The 20,815-nt window shown below is 41.6% G+C and overlaps 1 protein-coding gene across 2 annotated transcripts in view; it reads right to left on the bottom strand.

Annotated features, from left to right (window-relative positions):
* The window catches only part of MTAP (methylthioadenosine phosphorylase), a 48,472-nt gene that overhangs the window by 4,203 nt on the left and 23,454 nt on the right, over positions 1-20,815 (bottom strand). For both annotated transcript variants that reach the window (XM_068666667.1, XM_068666666.1), the window contains exons 3-7: positions 18,179-18,237; positions 15,928-16,095; positions 11,553-11,655; positions 8,071-8,310; positions 6,562-6,684 (exon numbers count right to left, since the gene is read on the bottom strand). In XM_068666667.1, coding sequence (XP_068522768.1) covers positions 6,562-6,684; positions 8,071-8,310; positions 11,553-11,655; positions 15,928-16,095; positions 18,179-18,237 — 693 coding nt within the window. The remainder of the gene's footprint in view (positions 1-6,561; positions 6,685-8,070; positions 8,311-11,552; positions 11,656-15,927; positions 16,096-18,178; positions 18,238-20,815) is intronic.

The following is a 20,815-nucleotide window of genomic DNA, read 5'->3' as shown; positions in this document are numbered from 1 at the left end:
TGGAGATGACTTCCAAGATGAGCTGTTCCATCACCTTTCCAGGGATGAGGTGAGGCTGACTGGCCTGTAGTTGCCTGGATCCTCCTTCTTGTCCTTTTTGAAGACTGGCATGACATTGGCTTTCTTCCAGTCCTCAGGCACCTCTCCTGTTCTTCATGACCTTTCAAATGTTGATGGAGAGTGCACCCGTGGGTGCATTCCATGGGGGCCCATGGACTTGTGGATGTCAAGTTTGCTTAAATGATCTCTGACCCAATCCTCCTCAACCAACGGGAATTCCTCCTTTCTCTAGACTTTCTCTTTTGTCTCTAGGGCCTGGGATTCTTGAGGGCTGGTCTTAGCGGTGAAGGCCGAAGCAAAGGAGGCATTCTGCAACTCTGCCTTCTCTGTATCCTTCATTGCCAGGGCACCACCCCATTCAGCAGCAGGCCCAACATTTTCCTGTCTTCCTTTTACTACTGATGGATGTGAAGAAGCTCTTCTTGTTGCTCTTGCCATCCCTTGTCAGATTTAAATTCAAATGGACCTTGGGCTTCCTTGTCACATCCCTGCATACTTTGACAACGTCCCTATATTCCTCCCAAGTGGCCTTTCACTTTTCCTACATGCTCTATACTTTCTTCTTCTGTTTGAGGTTTGCCAGGAGCTCCTTTTTCATCCATGCAGATCTTCTGCCCCCTTTGCTGGCATTCTTACTCATAGGGATGCATCGATCTTGAGCTTGAAGGAAGTGATGTTTGAATACTGACCAGCTCTTCTGGACTCCCTTTCCTTCCAGGGCCCTCACCCATGGGATTCTTCCAGATAGGTCCCTAAGAGGCCAAAGTTTGCTCTCCTGAAGTCCAGGGTTGCGATCCTACTCTTTGCCCTGCTTCTCCCTTGCAAGATCCTGAACTCCAGCATCTCATGGTCACTCAAGTCATGGCTGCCCTAACCTTCATATCTCCAGTCAGCCCTTTTTTGTTAATACAAGGTCCAGCAGCACACCTCTCCTTGTTGGCTCCTCCACCAGCTGTGTCAAAAAGTTATCACTACTCTGCAGGAACCTCCCGGACTGTTTTTGCCAAGCTGTGTGGTCTTTCCAGCAGATATCAGGGTGGTTGAAGTCCCCCATAAGAACCAGGGCCTGTGATTGTGAGGGTACTTCCAGCTGTCTGTAGAAGGCTTCGTCTACCTCCTCTTCTTGATCAGGTGGCCTGTAGCAAACACTCACAATAGTATCAGCCATGGTAGCCTGTCCTCTAATCCTTACCCATAAGCTCTCAACTCTCTCTTCAACCACCCCTAGGCAGAGCTTCATGCATTCCAATGCTCTCTCACATAAAGTACAACTCCACCACCTCACCTTCCTGGCCTGCCTTTCCTAAAAAGCACATAGGCCTCCATGACAACAGTCCAGTCATGCAAGCTGTTCATCACTCATGGTTGACACACCCTATCAAGAAATTTCCCTGACACCAGTCAGACATGTGGACTACTGGGATGATCTGTGTTTCCTGATCAATGACAGAAACACAATGCGATCACACCTGTTTTGAAAGAGTAAGGGCTTTGTACACTGACTGTGTCTCAGTTGGGAAGATAGTGTGCCTACAGAAAAGTTTACTTCAAGATTTTTTTTCAAAGTCGTGTAACCTGAGCCTGGAGAATGGTCTCCTTTTACAGCAACATGGCCACAAAATACTGGCCTAAAGATGTGTTGGTAGTTAAAAAATGCTAACATTCATATTAGGCTTAAACTAAATGGCATACCACAGGCAGAAAGACACAACATAGAATGGATGGCAAGCAGCCTAACTACAAGCAGGAAAACAGCCCTTTAACTTCCTTGCTTCAACATCCAGGGTTTCCTGAAATGCCACTGTGATCTTCAGAGGTGACACCACCATGTGCTTGTATGGTTAAGTAGGAAACACACCTCTTGGGGAAGAGGCAAGTAATGCAGCTGGGCAAGGAGCCTTGTGACACCTTTGCACCTGTCTGGTGAAGTCTCTCCAGTCACAGTAGCCAGATTACAGAGGTCAGAAAGGAAAAGTTTTATCCACGCAGAATTTTATGGTTTTACATGCTTCCCCAAACACTAGAAAGAGACACCAGCAAATGCCTGTTTGAGATACCCAGCTGCAGCCTGAGCGTAAGCTGGCAGGGTTTCTCTTGGTAACTGACTGCTGAGTACAAGCTTGCACAGTTCACAAGCTTGCACACACAAGGTGCTGCCTTTAAGCATTGGGAAAAGGTACCTCCGAAAATGTTCAAAAAACCCTCATCAGCTGACCTTTAAAGCTGCCAGAACAAAATCCACATAACATTTTGCATCAACAAAAATAAGACATGTTTAACTTAATGGCTCAACTACATACTCACAGTGAGGCACAAACATCTCTCTTTGCTCTATCAAGTAATTGCCTCTCTCCTTATCCACAAACATGGAAACACAGGACCAGACCCGCATCTACCACTATTTAACGTCTCAGAGAGATCTCTAGCCTTTCCAGCCCTTCCTAAAAAATAAAATTAAAGCAACACTTCCAAACCTCAGACTTTCCTGCCACTTGTCCACAGTGCTTTGTCCTATTAAAGCAGAAACAGCATGACTCTTACTCTCCTGACATCAGATCTCAACCCCTACTGCCAATACCTAGTTCCTGTTTCCAATCCTTTTAGTACCTTCAGACCAACTTCCTTTCTCAGTATATTATCACTCAAACCAAGCCACTACCAGCAAAGGGCATAAACACATAAGAATTGCCAAGTCAAAGTGAAACTATCTCAATATTCATCACTAATACTAGGTAGCAGCAGACACTTAAGAGAAGGAGCCTAAGAAGCAACATTAGAAAGAAGTGCCCCATCCTGTTCATGTATCATGTTTTCTTTCAGAAAATAGTAATTCAAAAGCTGCAGAAAGCAATTGAATTGGTGTTTAAACAGTTGACAATGAAATGGTAGAAGAGTATGGGAACCTTACACACTTGGTGTCAGATCTTTCCAGCTACTTGCTCTTTCATTCCCTATGAAACATCGAGACAATCATACAAACAGAAGCAACAAGACACTGTTCCACTGTTTATTCAAGTACACCTTCTAGATTTGGAGTTAGATCCCTCAGTAACTTTGCAGCATTATTTACTTGGGAAAGTTCATGAAATCCGAGTCCTACCTGACCAACCTCATCTCCTTCTGTAACTGCTTGGGGGATGAGGGAAAAGCTGTTGACGTAGTCTACCTAGACTTCAGCACAGCGTTTTACTCAATCTTCCACAGTTTCTCTCTGGGAGAAACTGTCAGCCCATGGCTTGGACAGGTACACTCCTTGCTAGGCTAAAAACTGGCTGGACAGCCAGGCCCAAAGAGTAGTGGTGAATGGAGTTAAATCCAGCTGGTGACCAGTCATGAGTGGTGTTCCCCAGGGGTCGGTGTTGGTGTCCACTCTGTATCTATCTTTATTGATGATTTGGACAAGGGAATTGAGTGCTCCCTCAGTAAGTTTGCAGATGACACCAAACTGGGGGGAAGTGTCAATCTGCCGGAGGGTAGGGAGGCCCTGCAGAGGGATCTGGACAGGATAGGTCAATGGACAGAGGCCAATGGGATGAGGTTCAACATGGCTAAGTGCCAGGTCATGCACTTTTGCCACAAAAACCCCATGCAACACCACAGGCTTGGGGCAGAGTGGCTGGAAAGCTATGCAGAGGAAAAAGATTTGGCATTGTTTGGGGGTGTTGGTTGATGCTTGCCTGCACATGAGCTGGCAGCGTGCCCAGGTGGCCAAGAAGGCCAAGAGCATCCTGGTTTGTGTCAGGAATAGAGTAGCCAGCAGGAGCAGGGAGGTGATCGTCCTCCTGTACTCTGCTCTGGTGAGGCTGCACTTTGAGTCCTGTGTTCAGTTTTGGGCCCCTCACTACAAGAAGGACATGGAGGCCCTGAAACGTGTCGAGAGAAGGGTAAGGGCTTGGAAGCCAAGTCCTATGAGGAGTTGCTGAGGGAACTGGGGTTGTTTAGTCTGTAGAAGAGGAGTCTCAGGGGAGACCTTACAGCTCTCTACAACTACCTGAAAGGAGGTTGTGGGGAGCTGGGGGTTGGCCTCGTCTCACAGATAACCAGTGATAGGACAAGAAGGAATGGCCTCAAGGTGTGCCAGGGGAGGTTCACATTGGAAATTAGGAGACATTTATTCTCAGCAACAGCAGTCAGGCATTGAAACAGGTTGCCCAGAGAGGTGGTGGAGTCACTTTCTCTGGGGGTGTTCAAGTAAAGTCTGGATGTGGCGCTTAGGGACATGGTTTAGCGGGTTATAGTGCTGGTAGGGGGATAGTTGGACCAGATGATTTTGGAGGTCTTTTCCAACCTTTATGATTCTATGATTCTATAAGGCCCTTGCACACCACCATGAATAAAATACCTGAGGTATATCTAGTACATTTTTTAAAGTAGTCGCCAGAGGATTTTTTATTTTTTTTACAGCTAGTATTTAACAAAAAATGCAGTTAAGTCCTCTGAAAATGCTTTGTGTGGATTAGAAGGGAGAAGGAATACTGGTACTGCTGCCTCCCTTTTCCATTTATGCCACAACTTCCCAAAGACTGCACAGAGGAAGGGGAAAATGCTGTTGGCTCTCACAGATGTATAGAGGGGACATGAAAAACAACTAATAGCTCTTTGTGATAACTGGAACTTAAGTGAGGAGAAGTTGAAAACAAAGTCACTCATTCCAGGGTTTGGGGTTGAAATTCCATGAATCTGACCTGTTCAAGTATGCTTACAAGAATCTGCAGGGAATTTTACTTAGTAAATCTTTCTTTTAGGACATGGACTAAACCACATATGAGAATCACTGACAAGAGAACCAGACCAGAAATGAAACAAATTTTTATACCCATCAGAAGACACTGAAGATTTTGACAGCACAGACAATTCTGTTGATAGTTGAGTTTCAGGGAACACTTTCAGGTACACATGGACATGTCTGGTTTTGTCTTTCTTATTTGTTTAAGTTTCCATAAACATAGAAATTTTTAGAAAAGAGAAAGAAAGAACCTTTAAGTGGAGAGAGCATCAGAGATTGGACTCCTTTGTTTCCCCAACAGGCTTCCTCCTTTTCAGAATGCTGCTTCCACTAACACCTCTTTCTGGCTCACTTCTGTACGCTCTATCACATTCCTATTCTCTTTCCCCCTCTCACACACCATCCCAATGTAATCCTCAGTTCCTCTCATGCTACACACACTTGGACTGTCAGAAGTAGCTATTTGTCACAAGAACCGAAAGAAGTTGGACAGACATCCAAACAATTTTAACATTGTTCCCTTCCTCTATCCTGTAGACAGAAAGGAATCTCAAGTACTCCCGTGAAACTGTGGCAACGTTAAAAAAACATAAAAGGAAACTCTAGTCTCAGAGAAAAATTCTGCCTAAGAAATCCATCACTAAGGTATTATTGAATAATATTCTTTTCCATTCTTTTTTTCATGCTCTTTGGATCTGAAAGTATGTGGGTGAATCCAGTTCTAATAATTTCAATCTGGCTATTACACATATTTTGTAACAAACTCCTCACATTATACATGTTAAAGAGAACAAAACGTTTTTGATTCATTTCAGTCTTCAACACTTGGTCTTCCATTGTTCCAGGACTTAATCTATAGCTGAGCAGATGTAAAGGTTTCTCAGCAGTATACTCGCCAAAATTTTTATCTTACCTGTGTGTCCTGGTTTCGGCTAGGATTGAGTTAATTTTTCTACTAGTATCTGGTATGGTGCTGTGTTTTGGATTTAGGATGAGAACAATGCTGGTAACACACCTATGTTTTAATTGTTGCAGAGCAGTGCTTACATGAAGCCAAGGACTTTTCAGCTTCTTGCTCTGTCCTGCCAGTGGGCAGGCTAGGGGTACAGCAGGAGCTGGGAGGGGACAGAACCAGGACAGCTGACCCAAACTGGCCAAAGGGATATTCCATACCATCTGATGTCATGCTGAACAATTAATATGGGGGAGCTGGCCGGGGTGGGGGGACCGGCTGCTTGGGGATAGGCTGGGTATCGGTCAGTAGGTGGTGAGCAATTGCATTGTGCATCACTTGTTTTGTAAACATTATTATTTGTAGTACTATTATCATTATTATTTTCCTTTCTTTTCTATCCTAATAAACTGTTTCTGTCTCAATCCACAGGCTTTCCTTTTGATTTTTTCCCTTTGATTTTCTCACCCATCTCACGAGGGATGAAGGCAGGGGGAGCGAATGGCTGTGTGGTGCTTAGCTGCTGGCTGGGTTAAACCAGTACACTGTGCTGTGAAGCGTATACTTCAGTGTCCAGATGTCTTTAATCCTTTTACCTTTCATAACACTTGCCATGAAAATGAAGCTAAAATTGAATTTTTGCAGCAAAGTTTGTAAGACTCTTAATGAATATATTTGTCCATCTTGAATAGATTTGGTTTGTTAAAGCACCAAGTTAAAAAAAATATGATTTAATCAGAAACATTTTACAGCATACACCTACATGACTTGTACATATTCATACGCTGTCCCCAGTACAAACTGACCTTATATGTGTACTTACTTTCAAGGTGTGCAGGGTGTCTGTCCATTCCATGGAGCCTATCAGAGGTATAGCGCTAAGGAGTATGCTAGTAGCCTTATTTGCATTCTCTTTCAGCGTCTTTAAAACTTTATCCACTGAAACCTACAAATGAAATTGAACTGAGTGGTATTTCAATTTTTATGGCACACATTTAAATGCTCCAACTAAATTTATTCAACTAATCCAGCTCTAAGTGAAAAGGTGAAGCACAGACAAAAACACAGTATGTATTTTAAAATGTCATGATCATTTTAGCTGCTAAAACTTCTTTCCTCTGGGAGTGTACGTTTGATTGTATGTTATAGCTTGGTCCTGTGAACTTCATACTCAAAAAAAATGTTGGTTGATCTTTTAATTTGAACACATTACAAGTAAAGTCACTAGAGAAAAAACATATTGCTTTCTAGGCATATTTATGAATCATAATAAACTAAAACTAACACATCTGGATAAAGTGATAACCTAAAAAGATAAGAAAAAGCAAAAGCTAAGTAAAACAAGTAATTATTAAATCTCTGTGGAATTTGCAGAGAAGTCACCAGTTCTGTTCTCCCTGTGTTACAGGGAACTTTAAATAAAATGTCACAGAGGGTTCTTTATTACAGCACAGTACAGATGTGTGTATTGATTTTATCAAAGACTTGATACTTTTTTTTGTGTACTGATGAATATTAGAGGATAAAAAATATTTTGGATAGTCAGAAATTCAATTTAATAATAATAAATGTTCTATGTGTGCTAAGCTGTATCTGATACTAAGTAGTTTTATATTATGGAAGCGTATGCCTCAGGAACTGCTGGCTCCATAAAAATCTATGTCATCTCTATTTACTAGTGTTTTTGCAGCAGTGCTCAGTCTATGTTCAAACAGTGCTGCAGAAAAATGGAGGCAAGATTCAGAACGCATCTGAGAAATTAGAAGTAGTTTAAGTGATACTGTACAGAGGTGTGGGAAATAATTTATTTGTATACATAAAAATCGAGAGAGAAGTTTTCCAGTTACTTAGGCAAATTATCAGGTGTCCAACTAAATTGGCTCTGTTGTACCATGCAGTAAAGTTCTGCTGTTCCCTTCTATGATGACTATGATTTAACAGGCTATTGGTGGAAGTTTTTCACTGGTAGTTTGGCCCAAGTGTATTCCACAAGAAAAAGAACTAAAGAAGACATAACCTTTTGCAAAGAGTTGCAAAAGAAAAAACACCAGACAGATTACAAGAGACAATCTCACACTAACTTCATACATACAGCCCCCCTGATTCAGACACAAGGAGCTAAATGGTTTGCTAGCAGTAAGGCAAGTTTATAAAAATGAAGGAGGTAGCAACATCTGTTTCTGTTCTTACTTTACAATTGTTACTCCAGAGTAATTCTTCAATACTAAGTAAAAACAGATTTAATTTAGTATGTGACCTCTGCCAAAAACTACATAAAGGTTCTTATCCAGATCCTTTTGAACAAGACTCAGAGGAAAAAAGTTGCACTCACTGTTTCTTCATGCTCCTTCCAGCAGTCATAATCTGTTGCCATAGCAATACTTGCATAACTCATTCCAGCTTCTTTTGCGAGTATCACTTCAGGCACTGTGGTCATGTTGATAACATCAGCTCCCCAGCTGCGAAACATCAAGCTTTCTGCTCGAGAACTGAAACGGGGGCCTTCAATTGTGATCACTGTCCCCTTAGAATGACATTGCAGCCCAAGCTTCTTTGCAATCTCAATAAGAACCTGCAAAGCATGCCAATATAAGGAAAAACAAATAATTTCCCTGGTGCACTGCTCTGCATCTCACACACACACAAAAAAATAAAATCTTATATACAAAAAAATATTACCCTAATACTAAGCAGTATTCACATGGCTACAGCTGTCCAAATGCAACAATTAGTTTCAGTTTTCTCATCCAGAAAGATAAATTAATAGTATTACTGATAAGAATGATATTGAGCTCACCTGATTTTGATTGTATCACTTGGCTTACTGTTTTCAGAGTAGACCAAGGAGATTGGAAAACAGAAACATTCTGTTATATTTATATTTAGTTATATTTAGGCTTTGCTTACTTTAAGAATAGAATCATGAAATGCTACAGGCTTACACCACCAAGCACTGCATTGCCACAGTGTTGGAGTTAAGATGGGGAAAATATGAAATTCACTTTTTGAAAGTTTACAAAACTTTCTAAGTGTATACTTTAAAGAGTACCCTGGGAATCTGAAACTTTTACGTTTTCCCTATTGCTTGTGGCTGAGCTGTACATGTATATTTTTTTTATTTTTATTTTTTAATAGTCTTTACATTTCCAACAAGGACCACGTACATCATGATGAAATCATCATCATCATGATTTCCATTCTTGGTACATGGCTTGGGAAGCAATAGTTGATACCGTAAGAGTGAGAGCGTACCAGCATGGGTAAATGGGACTAGGAAATCCACAACTGACCTGAGTAGGAAAGTAACAGTAATGACATCTGCTTAAAATGACCATGCAAAGAAAGGCCTTGTCTTCTCAGCATCATGGACTTCTGAAATGTCTGCTGGAGCACACTACCCCACAGCAGATGTGTAAGCAAACTTGACATCCCCAAAGAGGGTGGGTATGTTTGCAACCCACACATGCTGGGGAAGGGCATTTGTGCATGTAACTGTGTGCATATGTGTAGATAGCCCTAAATGACAGTTTTAGGAGATCAGCCACAGAAGGACTTTTAGAAATTTGTATGTATTTATTAACATGCTGTATCTAATATTGTGTCTTATCCCTTATACTGATTCTGAACATATAATTCACTGTTTGCCTGTTAATTATGTGTTATTAATAAATGAATAAAAATCTTCAGCTGTGATTTCACTTAAACAAGAGGAGTTGGGAAGTATTTCCCTGAAATGCTTTATAAAGTTACCACTCCAGTCCTCATAAGATGCTGCTGTTTCTAGAAGTAGTAACAACCAAGGCAGACTATGTTATTCAAAAGCCTCCAATCATGGAAAAGATAAATCACTTTCAGGTTCTCATTTGATTTACATTGTGTAAAAATACAATGGAATTTTTCCACATATTTGCACAAATGCAATTTAATAAAAAGTTTTCAAATGTTTTCATGCAAATTCCTTAATTAGCTTACTACATTAATAGTTTTGGTTTAATTGCTACTGCATTTAGCTATGATAGTCCCCTCAATCAGGGAAAACTGAAATAATTCCAACACTTTTCAGGGACACTTCCTGGAAAAAAAATCAATTCACTTTTATCTGATATTTCCAAACAAAGTCAAAGCATCTCTTTTCAGCCTCTCTAGGAGCTCAAAACAACATTTCTTTAAAACATCTGTTAAGCTGATTAGAATGCACGAGCTAATGAGATAATGATTACATGTGAGACTGGGAAGTACCTAAATGTTTGTTCTCTGAAAAAGTAGCATTTCTCTGCTCTTTTTTTTTTTTACAAAAATTAATATCTGAAGAGCATTGTTGATAGATACTTAACAATCAGATGAAACCAGCCTTGGTGCACTTTTCCTGCATCCTCAGGAAATGGCTTATATGTATCTACTTATGCTTTCTAAAAAATGAGGAAGAAACAGAATGAAGTATAGCTAGTCATTTCAGTAATAACACTGTTTTTAAACCATTACATAAAGTCTACAGTTAGATGTCAATAAACTCCTTGAATCTGTTGTGACATGACATGCTCAAAGTCAGTAAACAACTATACGGCACCTAATCTTTGATAACAGCATGTGGCTAGGCTCTTGCTTCTTGTAAACTACAAATTATTTTGCATAATTTACTGCCTAATGGAAGAAGGGTATGAATAGTCGCATATATAATATATACCAGTCTGTTTCCTCTTCAGCTTTAAAAATTCTTTACTTCACCTTCATTCCTAGTGCCCTGAAATGTTCTACTAACACTTGGACCTACTGGTTAATATGTCAAATCCACATTGTCCCTTGGCTAATTAACAAAAATAGCTTTTAATGGCAGTGAAGTGAAATGGTGACAAGCAGAATAGCTCAGCAATATAAATATTTGTAGATGCTTAGGGTACAGATTGAGTCACTTAATTCGTAATTCAGTTTTGACCTGTTCATTGTTGTAACTGATGGTACGGAGAGTGAAATTTGTTGGATGTACATTACTAATCTTGCAAATACTCCTGTGGCCCTTGAGAATGTAACTCCCTGCAGCTTCTGATCAGAGAATTCCACAACGGCACAAAACACTGAGTTCAATCTTCACCATTGCTTTTTCTCGGATGTAAGAATACACTGAGAAAGCATATTTAATCAGATACACTCTCTACTAGAAGTTTATAAAGGTGTTGAAAAGCAGAGCAGCAGTTCACACTATTCTATGTGTTTTCTAAGCCTGAAAATCTTGAAGTGACTAAATTAAGAGAAGCAAAATTTAAGAACTAAAGGCGAATGTAATTTGGCTAGTTTCTATGTTTAATATCCTTTAAACAAAGCCATTACTCTCTACCATGACCAGCAATGCACAAAAGCACAAATGCAATATTGGTATTTCTGTGAATACTGAAGTATTATTCTTAATTCTCTGTAATGCAAGTATGTAGAGTGTCTTAGCCAAAGACGCTGTTTCATTTAGAATGGAAAGGAAATAATTTCTAATTCTGTCTTCCTATTTAGTCCACACTGTTTCTCTCTTGTCATTTACACGAGAAATAAAGATATTTTGCCCTGCTATTAAGACTCTGGAGAAATCTAGGTTGCCAAGTGTCTTCTTAAAGTGTTTCAAGTACCTACTTTAGATCCTGCAAGATCTTTTACTTCCTATACCTTCCAAATTTTACAATTTTCTTTAATATCATGACATATCTGAGAAATAGGAAGAGGAGGAGATTATCTCCATATTCTGATCGTGGGTAATTAGACTACTACACCGTACGTAACAAGTATAATAAAAATACAACATTTTAAAATACATCTACAAAATTCACTAACCTCTCTGGTTTTGGTGCAGAATGGCTCTGCCATTGGAATATGACATACTCCTGGAAGAGCAGAACACTGACCATCATATAAAGTAGAATGTCTTTTAGTTGTCCTGGAAAAGCAGAAAATATACTCAAGGGAGAAGAACAGAGACAAATGATAATAGGAAACAACAAATTTACAAAAGTCCAAAACCATAATATTCTTGAAGGGAACAAAAATATCAGCACAATGACAATCACTCAGTCACCACCTGTAATCAGAGAATCACAGAATCAAGGTAGAAGGGACCTCTGGAGGCCATCTGGTCCAACCTCCTGCTCAAGCAGGGACACCCAGAGCAAGTTGCCCAGGACCTGCTTATCATGGGGGATTTCAACTACCCTGGCATTTTCTGGGAGGCCTACTAAGCCAGCCATCCACAGCGCAGGAGGTTCCTCCAGAACACTGATGATAACTATCTGATGCAAATGGTGGACGTGCCAACTAGGAGAGGAGCGCTGCTGGATCTTGTCCTCACAAACAAGGAGTGGTTGGTTGAAGCAGTTAAGGTTAAGGGCAACCTTGGTTGCACTGACCATGCAATGGTGGAGTTCAGGATCTCATGTGGCACGAACAGAATACCAAGCAGAGTTGCAACCCTGGAGTTTAGTAGGACCAACTTTGGCCTTTTCAAGCGATTGCTTAGGGAAATCGCATGGGACAAGATACTTGAAGGAAAAGGAGCCCAAGATAGCTGGTTAGCTTTCAAGGACTGCTTCTTCCTTGAAGAACAGAGCATCCCAACAGGTAGGAAGTCAGGAAAGGGAGCCAGGAAACCTGCATGCTTAAACAAGGAACTGCTGGGCAAACTCAAGTGGAAGAGGAGAGTCTACAGATCATGGAAGGAGGGGCTGGCCACTTGGGAGCAGTATGAGACTGTTGTCAGATACAGGGAGGCAACTAGAAAAGCTAAGGCCTCCTTTGAATTAAACCTCTGCAAGAGGGGTCAGGGACAACAGAAAGGGCTTCTTCAAGTACACTGCAGATCTGTGTGGTCTGGATGATTGGGTAGTGAGGTGGACTGTACACTGGCTGAAGGGAAGAAGCCAGAGAGTTGTGGTCAATGGGACGGAGTCGAGTTGGAGTCCTGTATCTACTGGAGTCCCTCAGGGGTTGGTACTGGGATCAGTACTATACAGTACATTCATCAATGACTTGGATGAGGGAATGGAGTGCACTGAGAACAAGTTTGCTGATGACTCTAAACTGAGAGGAGTAGCTGACATGCCAGAAGGCTGCTGCCATCCAGTGGGAACTCGATGGGTTGGAGAATTGGGCGAGGAGAAACTTAATGAAATATAAAAAGGGGAAGTGTAGAGTCCTGCATCTGGGCAAGAACAACCCCAGACACTAGTGTAAGTTGGGGACTGCCCTACTGGAGAGCAACAAAGGGGAGAAGGACCCGGGTGTGCTGGTGGACAGTGAGATGACCATGAGCCAGCATTGTGCCCTTGTGGCCAAGAAGGCCAGTGATATCCTGGGGTGTATCAGAAGGGGTGTGGTTAGTAGGTCGAGAAAGGTTCTCCTCCCCCTCTACTCTGCCCTGGTGAGACTACATCTGGAATACCAGGTCTAGTTCTGAGCCCCTCAGTTCAAGAAGGACAGGAAACTGCTTGAGAGAGTCCTGTACAGAGACGCAAGGATGGTTAAGGGAGTGGAGCACCTACCTTACAAGGAAAGGCTGAGGGAACTGTGTCTCTTTAGCTTGGAGAAGAGGAGAGTGAGGGGTGACCTTATTAATGTTTATAAATACATAAAGGGTGAGTGTCAGGAGGACGGAGCCAGGCTCTTCTCAGTGAAATCTAATGATACGACAAAGGGCAACAGGTGTAAGCTGGAACATAGAAGGTTCTGCTTAAATATCAGACAAAACTTTTTCATGGTGAGGATGACAGAACACCAGAACAGGCTGCCCACAGGTGTTGTGGAGTCTCCTCCTCTGGAGACATTCAAAACCCACCTGGATGCATTCCTGTGTGACCTGATGTAGCTGTTCCTGCTTTGGCAGGGGGATTGGACTAGATGATCTTTCAAGGTCCCTTCCAATCCCTAACATTCTGTGATTCTGTGACCATGTCTGGGCGTCTTTTGAAGACCCACAAGGAGGGAGGCTCCACAGCCTCCCTCGGCAACCTGTGCCAGTGCTCAGGCGCCTTCACAGCACAGAAGTGCTTCATGTTGCTCAGAGGGAACCTCCTCTGCTGCAGCTTGTACCCACTGCCTCCTGTCCTGTTACAGGGAACCCCTGAAAGGAGTCTGCCTCCATCTTCTTTGCATCCTCCCTTCAGGTATTTATAGACACTGATGAGAGCCTCCTCTTCCCCAGGCTGAACAGTCCCAGCTCTTTCAGCATTTCCTCACAGGGGACATACTCCACTCCCTTTATCATCTCTATGGCCCTCTGTTGGACTCTATTCCAGATGGCCATGTCTCTCTGGCACTGTGAAGTCCAGAACTGGACTCACCAGTGCTGAGTAGAGGGGAAGGATCTCTTCTCTCCACCTGCTAGTGATGCTTTGTGTAATGCAGCCCAGGATACCATTACGGCTTTTTTAACACAACCTAAACCATCAACGTCCTTTCAATCCTCTTCTCAACACGTAACTTTAAAATTTTATTATATAAATGTTTTTCTTTATTTTTCTTCTTTTTTCTTGAAAGGGATATGTTCCTAATATCCAAACTTAATAAAGCTGGTTATTTCCTTCCTAGCTCAGAAAGTCTTTCATGCAGACTGGCAAGTGCTCGGAAATGTAAAGCTGTGGGAGATCAGCTAGCTTCAAAATGAATCAATAATTTTGAAAATTACATTTTGGATGAAGTATGCTCTCAGATTTTATATCTGCGTTCATTTCCTGCCTCTGTCATTGTCCTTCTGACTGACCTCTGCATGAGTTAGTTTCTCTATACTTCCACCCCTCATCTGTACCAGACAATAACCCTGCTATCATCTCAATTCTTTCTTGTTTAAAATCGTGGTCTCTCTGGGCTACTTCTTACCATGCACACCGATCAAGGTTTAGCATAGTTAGGCTCCTCACACCTATCTTTGAGCCTGCTAGACTATAATGTTGTCAAAATAATATATGCTTTACTCACAATCATCCAAACCACATACCTTTGTTTAGCATTTCCTCCATCAACCAATAGTTATATAAAATTGTTCGCTTCCAAGTACTATTGGCAGAATAAGGATGAATATGATTTAGTCTGTATAAATAAAGTCATCAGCCTCGATACTTTTAGCCTCAGCAAAAAAATAAAAAAGGAAAAAATTCTATCCACTGATAGCAATACAGCTACTCTCTGCTCAGAAATCAACTCCAATATAACACAAAGCAGTCTATATGAGGCTTGTTCCTGCACAGTACTTAGTCATTTAGATACAATGTACCTAGAATACATTCTCTTACAAGAAAAAACATTTGAGTTACACAAAAAATCAGTACGTCAGAATTTCAATAACACCTCATTGCAGAAAACAAGTAGACATGTTCAGCTGGCAATGAAATATTGCCAGCAGTCTCATATAAGCACAAAGAATCCTCATAAACCACTCCAAAAACCATTCCAACTTACAACTAGATGGAACACAGAGATACGACTTTAATATATAATACAACTATAAGTATTAATATTAAATTGACTTGTAAACACGTGCAACTGCACTTCTGAATTATTTGGTGTAGTTGATGATCTTTAAATGTTACTTCTTCCTTTTGAATTTTGTTTGGATTTTTCAAATCACTGAATAATCAAGCAGGGGTTTCTGATGGGAGTACAGACTTTAGAAAACAATACTTCCTTATGATTCTTAAAAAATAAAAAATGTTAGCATGAATTCTTGTTTTAAAATCACCCCCTATCTTTTACCACAATGTTGGTTTTCATCTCTCCAGTATACAGCCTCATTATTACTGTATCTTTTTTTCTACCAGCATCCTACTCCACTGAGTTCCTTCTTGCACCTCTCCATTTCATTTCAGAATCTTTCTGAAGCTTGTAGTGGTTTGTGCTCTTACAATGCTCCTCCCTCACATCCAAAGAGACCTCTTTTCTTCAGCAGACTCTTCCCAAGCAGCAGTATTTTGGTTTGCTTGAGACCGTTCTTCAAAGTCTGGTTATTTCTTCAGTACCTGTTAGAGCTAGACTTCTAATCTCATTCCTGCTTCCTATTGTGCCTTCTTGTATGAATATCCCTTGATGCCATAAGAACTGAGACTATCACCTCATTCCACAAAAGCTTAATTAACATCAACATATTTTTATACAGCTTAACCCCGCTCATACCTTTTTTTCTCCTCCCAAACTAAGTATATAATTAAAACCGGATTGTACTCACCTGTCAATAAACTGGTCAATCATGATAAGATCACCTGGTTGTATTTCTTCTCGTAATGAACCGCAGGCAGTAGTCACCAAAACATGTGAACAATTCTCCTCTTTTAAAGCCCAGATATTGGCACGGTAATTGACATTTGATGGCATAATTGTATGATGTCTTCCATGTCTACAAAGATGCATGTTGACAGCAAGTCAAATAAATCAGACTGAAATTGCCTTTGTTCTCTCAGATAAATGGAATTCCAGGAAATGTAGTTTCTCTAAACAATACTGGAGGTGGAACTGATCATTTCAGCAACTTGGGGCATAGCTTGTTTTCTTAACTGTATTGAGATTCTCATAATATTTGAACCAAGAAGTAATGATGTAGCTTTTATTTTTTTACAAGTTGAACTTCGAGATTGTAATGAAAAAAATCTTGAAACTACAATCGAAATATACTTTAGCATCTTTAAGGGTACAAAAAACATTTTTCTCTGAAAATTGTAACCCATTTTCATAGATTCTGAATACCCAGGGATTAGCAATATTACATCTTCCACACACTACAACAGATTTATAAGATTTATATACAACTCTACAGAATTTCTACTCAAGCATTGCTTGTGTTCTCTAACCTAGAAAAGAGTGTAACATCACAGGAAATTAAAAGCAGAAAACACACCCTGTTTTAATGTCACCCTCTCAGAGAAAACAGTAGTGTATCATCAGATTTTTCTCTTTGCTTCTAAAATGATCTGTCCATTTTCATAAATTAGAAGAATGACTTCGCATCGTTTCAGAATTATTTTTTCACCAAAACAGAAAATACTTAAGTCTTACAAGAACATGCTTTCATTTTATTTCTGTCATCACCACAGAGATGCATTACTCCCATTAAACAGATTTGAAAGTTGTTCCAAAATATGTAGGAGGAAAGGGGGAACTTAATTTCCCAATTAGCTCCTTCAGAGAGAGCAAAAAGTTTGAAAAACTTCATCAGTCATGAACTGGGAATTGCACATGGCACAACCAAGTATTGTCAGGCAGGATTCCCGTGTTGTCATTAGCATTTCCGATAAGCTAGCAAATGTGCAGATTTATTGTTTAATATTGTAGCTGTAATAATTCCCTTCCAGAATATATATATATATATATATTTTTTTTTTTTTTAAATCTGGTGTTCAAAGTTAACTTCCCTTCCCCCCCCAAAAACCACTAAGCAAAGGTGCAGGTACATTGGTCCCAAAAATAAACTTGTGGGACTCATATGTGAATGGTCATAAAACCCAGTGAAGAAATAACTCACACCACAGTGGCTCAGCCACCTGTAGCCCAAGGTCTATTCTGATATAGCACAACCATGTGACCTTGGCTTAGTATTTTTTTTTATTCTAGAAAATGTTTCCCAGGTATAATAAAACATGCCAGCAAACCACAAGCAGAAACGTGGAGTTGGAAATACTCATCAATTTAACAGAAAAATACTAGCATGAAAAGAGTCAGGACATTAACTGCAAATAGGTCACAACTGCCCTGGCCAGACTCACACTTTGTCTTCCACACAGGCACACCGTGTCTATGAGCTCAGTGCTCCCTCCCTCAGGCTCAGGCCCTGGCCACCTCTCTTTGCACAACCTGTGTCACAGCTGTGCCTCCTGGATGGCTCTCAGACCTTTGCTGTCATTCGTCTCCAGACCTGTTTTTTTGATGGATTTTTGCACAAATGCTTCAGCCTTGTCTCCAGCCCTGTCCTGGCCCTGTTTCCTGCTGCTCCTGCCTGGGCTACCTGGATGGATCCTGGACCTGATTCATCACCTCTGCTTCTCGAGAACTGTTAATAGACCTTGTTATTAGCAGCTGGCTCAGACCATGTTGTCCAGATGCTGTATTAACATTTTAATATTTCACCTATTAGCACTTTAATCCAAGATATCCATGGCTATGCTAGCCAGTGTTACTATTCCATGTACTCATTTACAGATCCTGCTTCCAGCATCTGCTGTGAGTATGGTAAGAGACATCTGAATAAGGATGACCCAGGGAGGGAGAACTACATGGGATGCAGCCTTCTAAGCAATACAGGTAGCAGCTAGAGGACTCAGTAATCAAAAGGGATGACTTGGAAGAGTCTACAGGAGAACCAAGTACAGATTGCCATACAGACCTGACAAAGTCAGGGTAAAAATTCAGTTCACCTCATGTAAAAAGAGAAGATTTTGGAGAAAACTTAAAAACATCATATAAAATCCCTCAAGATGCTCACTTACCTTGCCAGCAGCACACAGCTCACATTTTTTATCTTTCCCAAAATCAAAGCATCTGATGGCTGCAAAACAAGCAAAAAAGAATGAGTTACTGCATACCAATCACAACAGAAACCTTAACTACTACTTAAAAATAAGGAGTACAGCTATATAAGGGAATCCTAGTGAGATAAAAATAACACTGGAAACATCACTGTACTCTCCAGTGACTGGAAATATCACTGTACTCTCCGTGGCAGATTAGTACAAGTGTGGAACTGGAAGATCAGCCAGGATCCTCACAGTGTTTCTGTGTTCATACTAACAGTAACTGCAAGCCCCCACGAGGTTTGAAATAGTACTTTGTAATACTAATACTTTCAAATATGTTGAAACAGTTATTTCAAACAGAGCAGAATTAACATGAAAAAGAATCATGAGCATGTTGCCTTTAAAACAGTTAGCAGTCCTTTGCAAACTTTGGTTGCTTTTCACTAAAAAGGAGTCATTTCCTAGAGAAAGACCCCCCACAACAGAAATTGCTTTTAATCTGCCCCTTACCCTAATGTTCCCCATTCATTTCTCTGTCACCTTTCTACCAAGCTCACTCTCATGTTTCAGTCTCCTCCAACCCTTTCTTCTGCTCCCCACATTTCCCAACAAACTCCCTCTTCCCTGCTGCATGGATTCCTCCCTTTTGGAGGTGAACTGTGATATGACAGAAAACTTCTTGTACACTAACTGCAGAAGCAGGGTTGCATTTTGTCAGACTAGGGACCCAGAGATGAAATGTACTTTCCCCTCACAGCTGTTGGACAACGTGTTCCTCCTGACTAGCCAACCAGCCACAAAGCTACAGCATCTTGTTTGTAGCTGCCCAGCTGGGACACACACCCTAGTTTCCTTCTGAGGGATGGAGCCCGTGGTACGGACCCATATCTGGAGCAGCTCTGGAAGAGCTGCTGCCTGTGGGAAGCCCACGCCGGATCAGTTCATCAAGGACTGCAGCCCGTGGGTGGGACCCCACAGCACAGGGGACGAGAGTGACCGAGAAAGAGCGGCAGAGAAGAAGTGCTGTAGACTGACTATAACCCCCATTCCCCCGTTCCCCTGCGCCGCTCGGGGGGAGGAGGTGGAAGAGGGTGGATGGGGGGGAAGGTGCTTTTGGTTTCTTTCCTTAGCTTCTCACTTCTCTATCTTGTTAGTCAATAAATCTTACAAGTTTCCTATGCTGAGTCTGTTTTGCCTGTCCCAATAATAACTGTGCAATCTCCTCATCCTTATCTCAACCCTTGAGCCCTTTTCATCATATTTTCTCCCCGTTCCTCTTTGAGGAGGGGGAGTGAGAGAGCAGCTGTGGTGGAGCTCAGCTGCCCACCCGAGTAAAACCACCGCACACTCCTTTGGACACTAATAGTTTTATGTCCTTCTCACACTGTGGTGCATAAAACCTCACAGTACTAGAGGTGAGGCTGCACCAGCACAGACCAGAGCAGGACAATCTCTTCTCTGGACCAGCTGGCAGTGCAGTGCCTGACGCACCCCAGGGTACAGCTGGCCCTTTTCACTGCCAAGGCACACTGCTGATTTGTGCTCAACTTACTGTTAACAAAAATCCCCATCTTCCTCTCTGTGGGACTGTTCTTCAGAGTTCCCATCCTGCAACAGTACTGAGAGCAACCTGTGATCCTGCTTGGTCTCATCCATTACCAGAGACACTCCAGAATTCCACTGCTTGCAGAGACCTTCACCTAGGGGACAAATCCTGCCCTGCAAGGGGCACATCACTACTGTGCTGAAGCCCTGTTTGAACCAACACAAACCCAGCCATACGGGCACAGATCCCAGCTGGCCCACAAGGCATCGTCAATGGAGCAGATCACTGCAGTAAGATGCACTTGGCTGGGTGTCACACGGAGTCCATCTCCTGCTTTGCAGCAACATTTGGAGCAGGATGCGTAGTATTGCCCACCCCTGTATTCCCTCACGTTTGCAGAAGCAACTTGTAGCTGTAAGAAAAAATGTGTTTTTCTCTGGTCTTTATTTACACAGGACAATGATAAATAAATTCCTCAATAATCACTTAATCTCTCCTTGGGCTGAAATCACCATCTTTGCTCAGCCCAGGGCCAAAGCAGCAACACAAGCAAGCACAGAACACCACTCTGCAGCCTGGGGAAGGACCATCATATGAAAAACGACTGCTGTACCCGAGTCTTCTGCTGAGCAGCCCTCTGCACTGTATATGTCTCTTGATACAGGCTGTTAAGGAGGGCAGCTCCATCTTCTGGAAGTTGATGTGTTTGAAGTTCTTGCGTGGTTTTGGCATGTGATTTCAAGCAAGAAGCCTGCTCTTAGCTCAGTTTCTGTTACCAATTCTGCTGCTTGCAGACATGCCATTACTGCCACAAGCTGCTCTCCTCATGCAAGCAACCTCTCAGCAAGCTCTGCATGAACTCACCATCCCTAAAGGATTGGAAAAACAGGAAACCCTTTCAAAAGTGTCTTAAGATTTGATGTTGATATTTGAATTTCCCTTTGAAATCCCTGTAACTTTCCTGTTGAAGCAATTTATTCCTGCACTGCAAAGCTGTCATTTATTTCTAGTTGGAGATTTTGTGCTTGAAAATAAAGCCAAGGAGAAGAGAAGTGTTCAAAGAC

Source organism: Anas acuta, chromosome Z (assembly GCF_963932015.1).
Source record: "Anas acuta chromosome Z, bAnaAcu1.1, whole genome shotgun sequence".
NCBI classification, from domain to species: Eukaryota; Metazoa; Chordata; class Aves; order Anseriformes; family Anatidae; genus Anas; species Anas acuta.
This window is presented reverse-complemented; position numbering and strand designations above follow the sequence as displayed.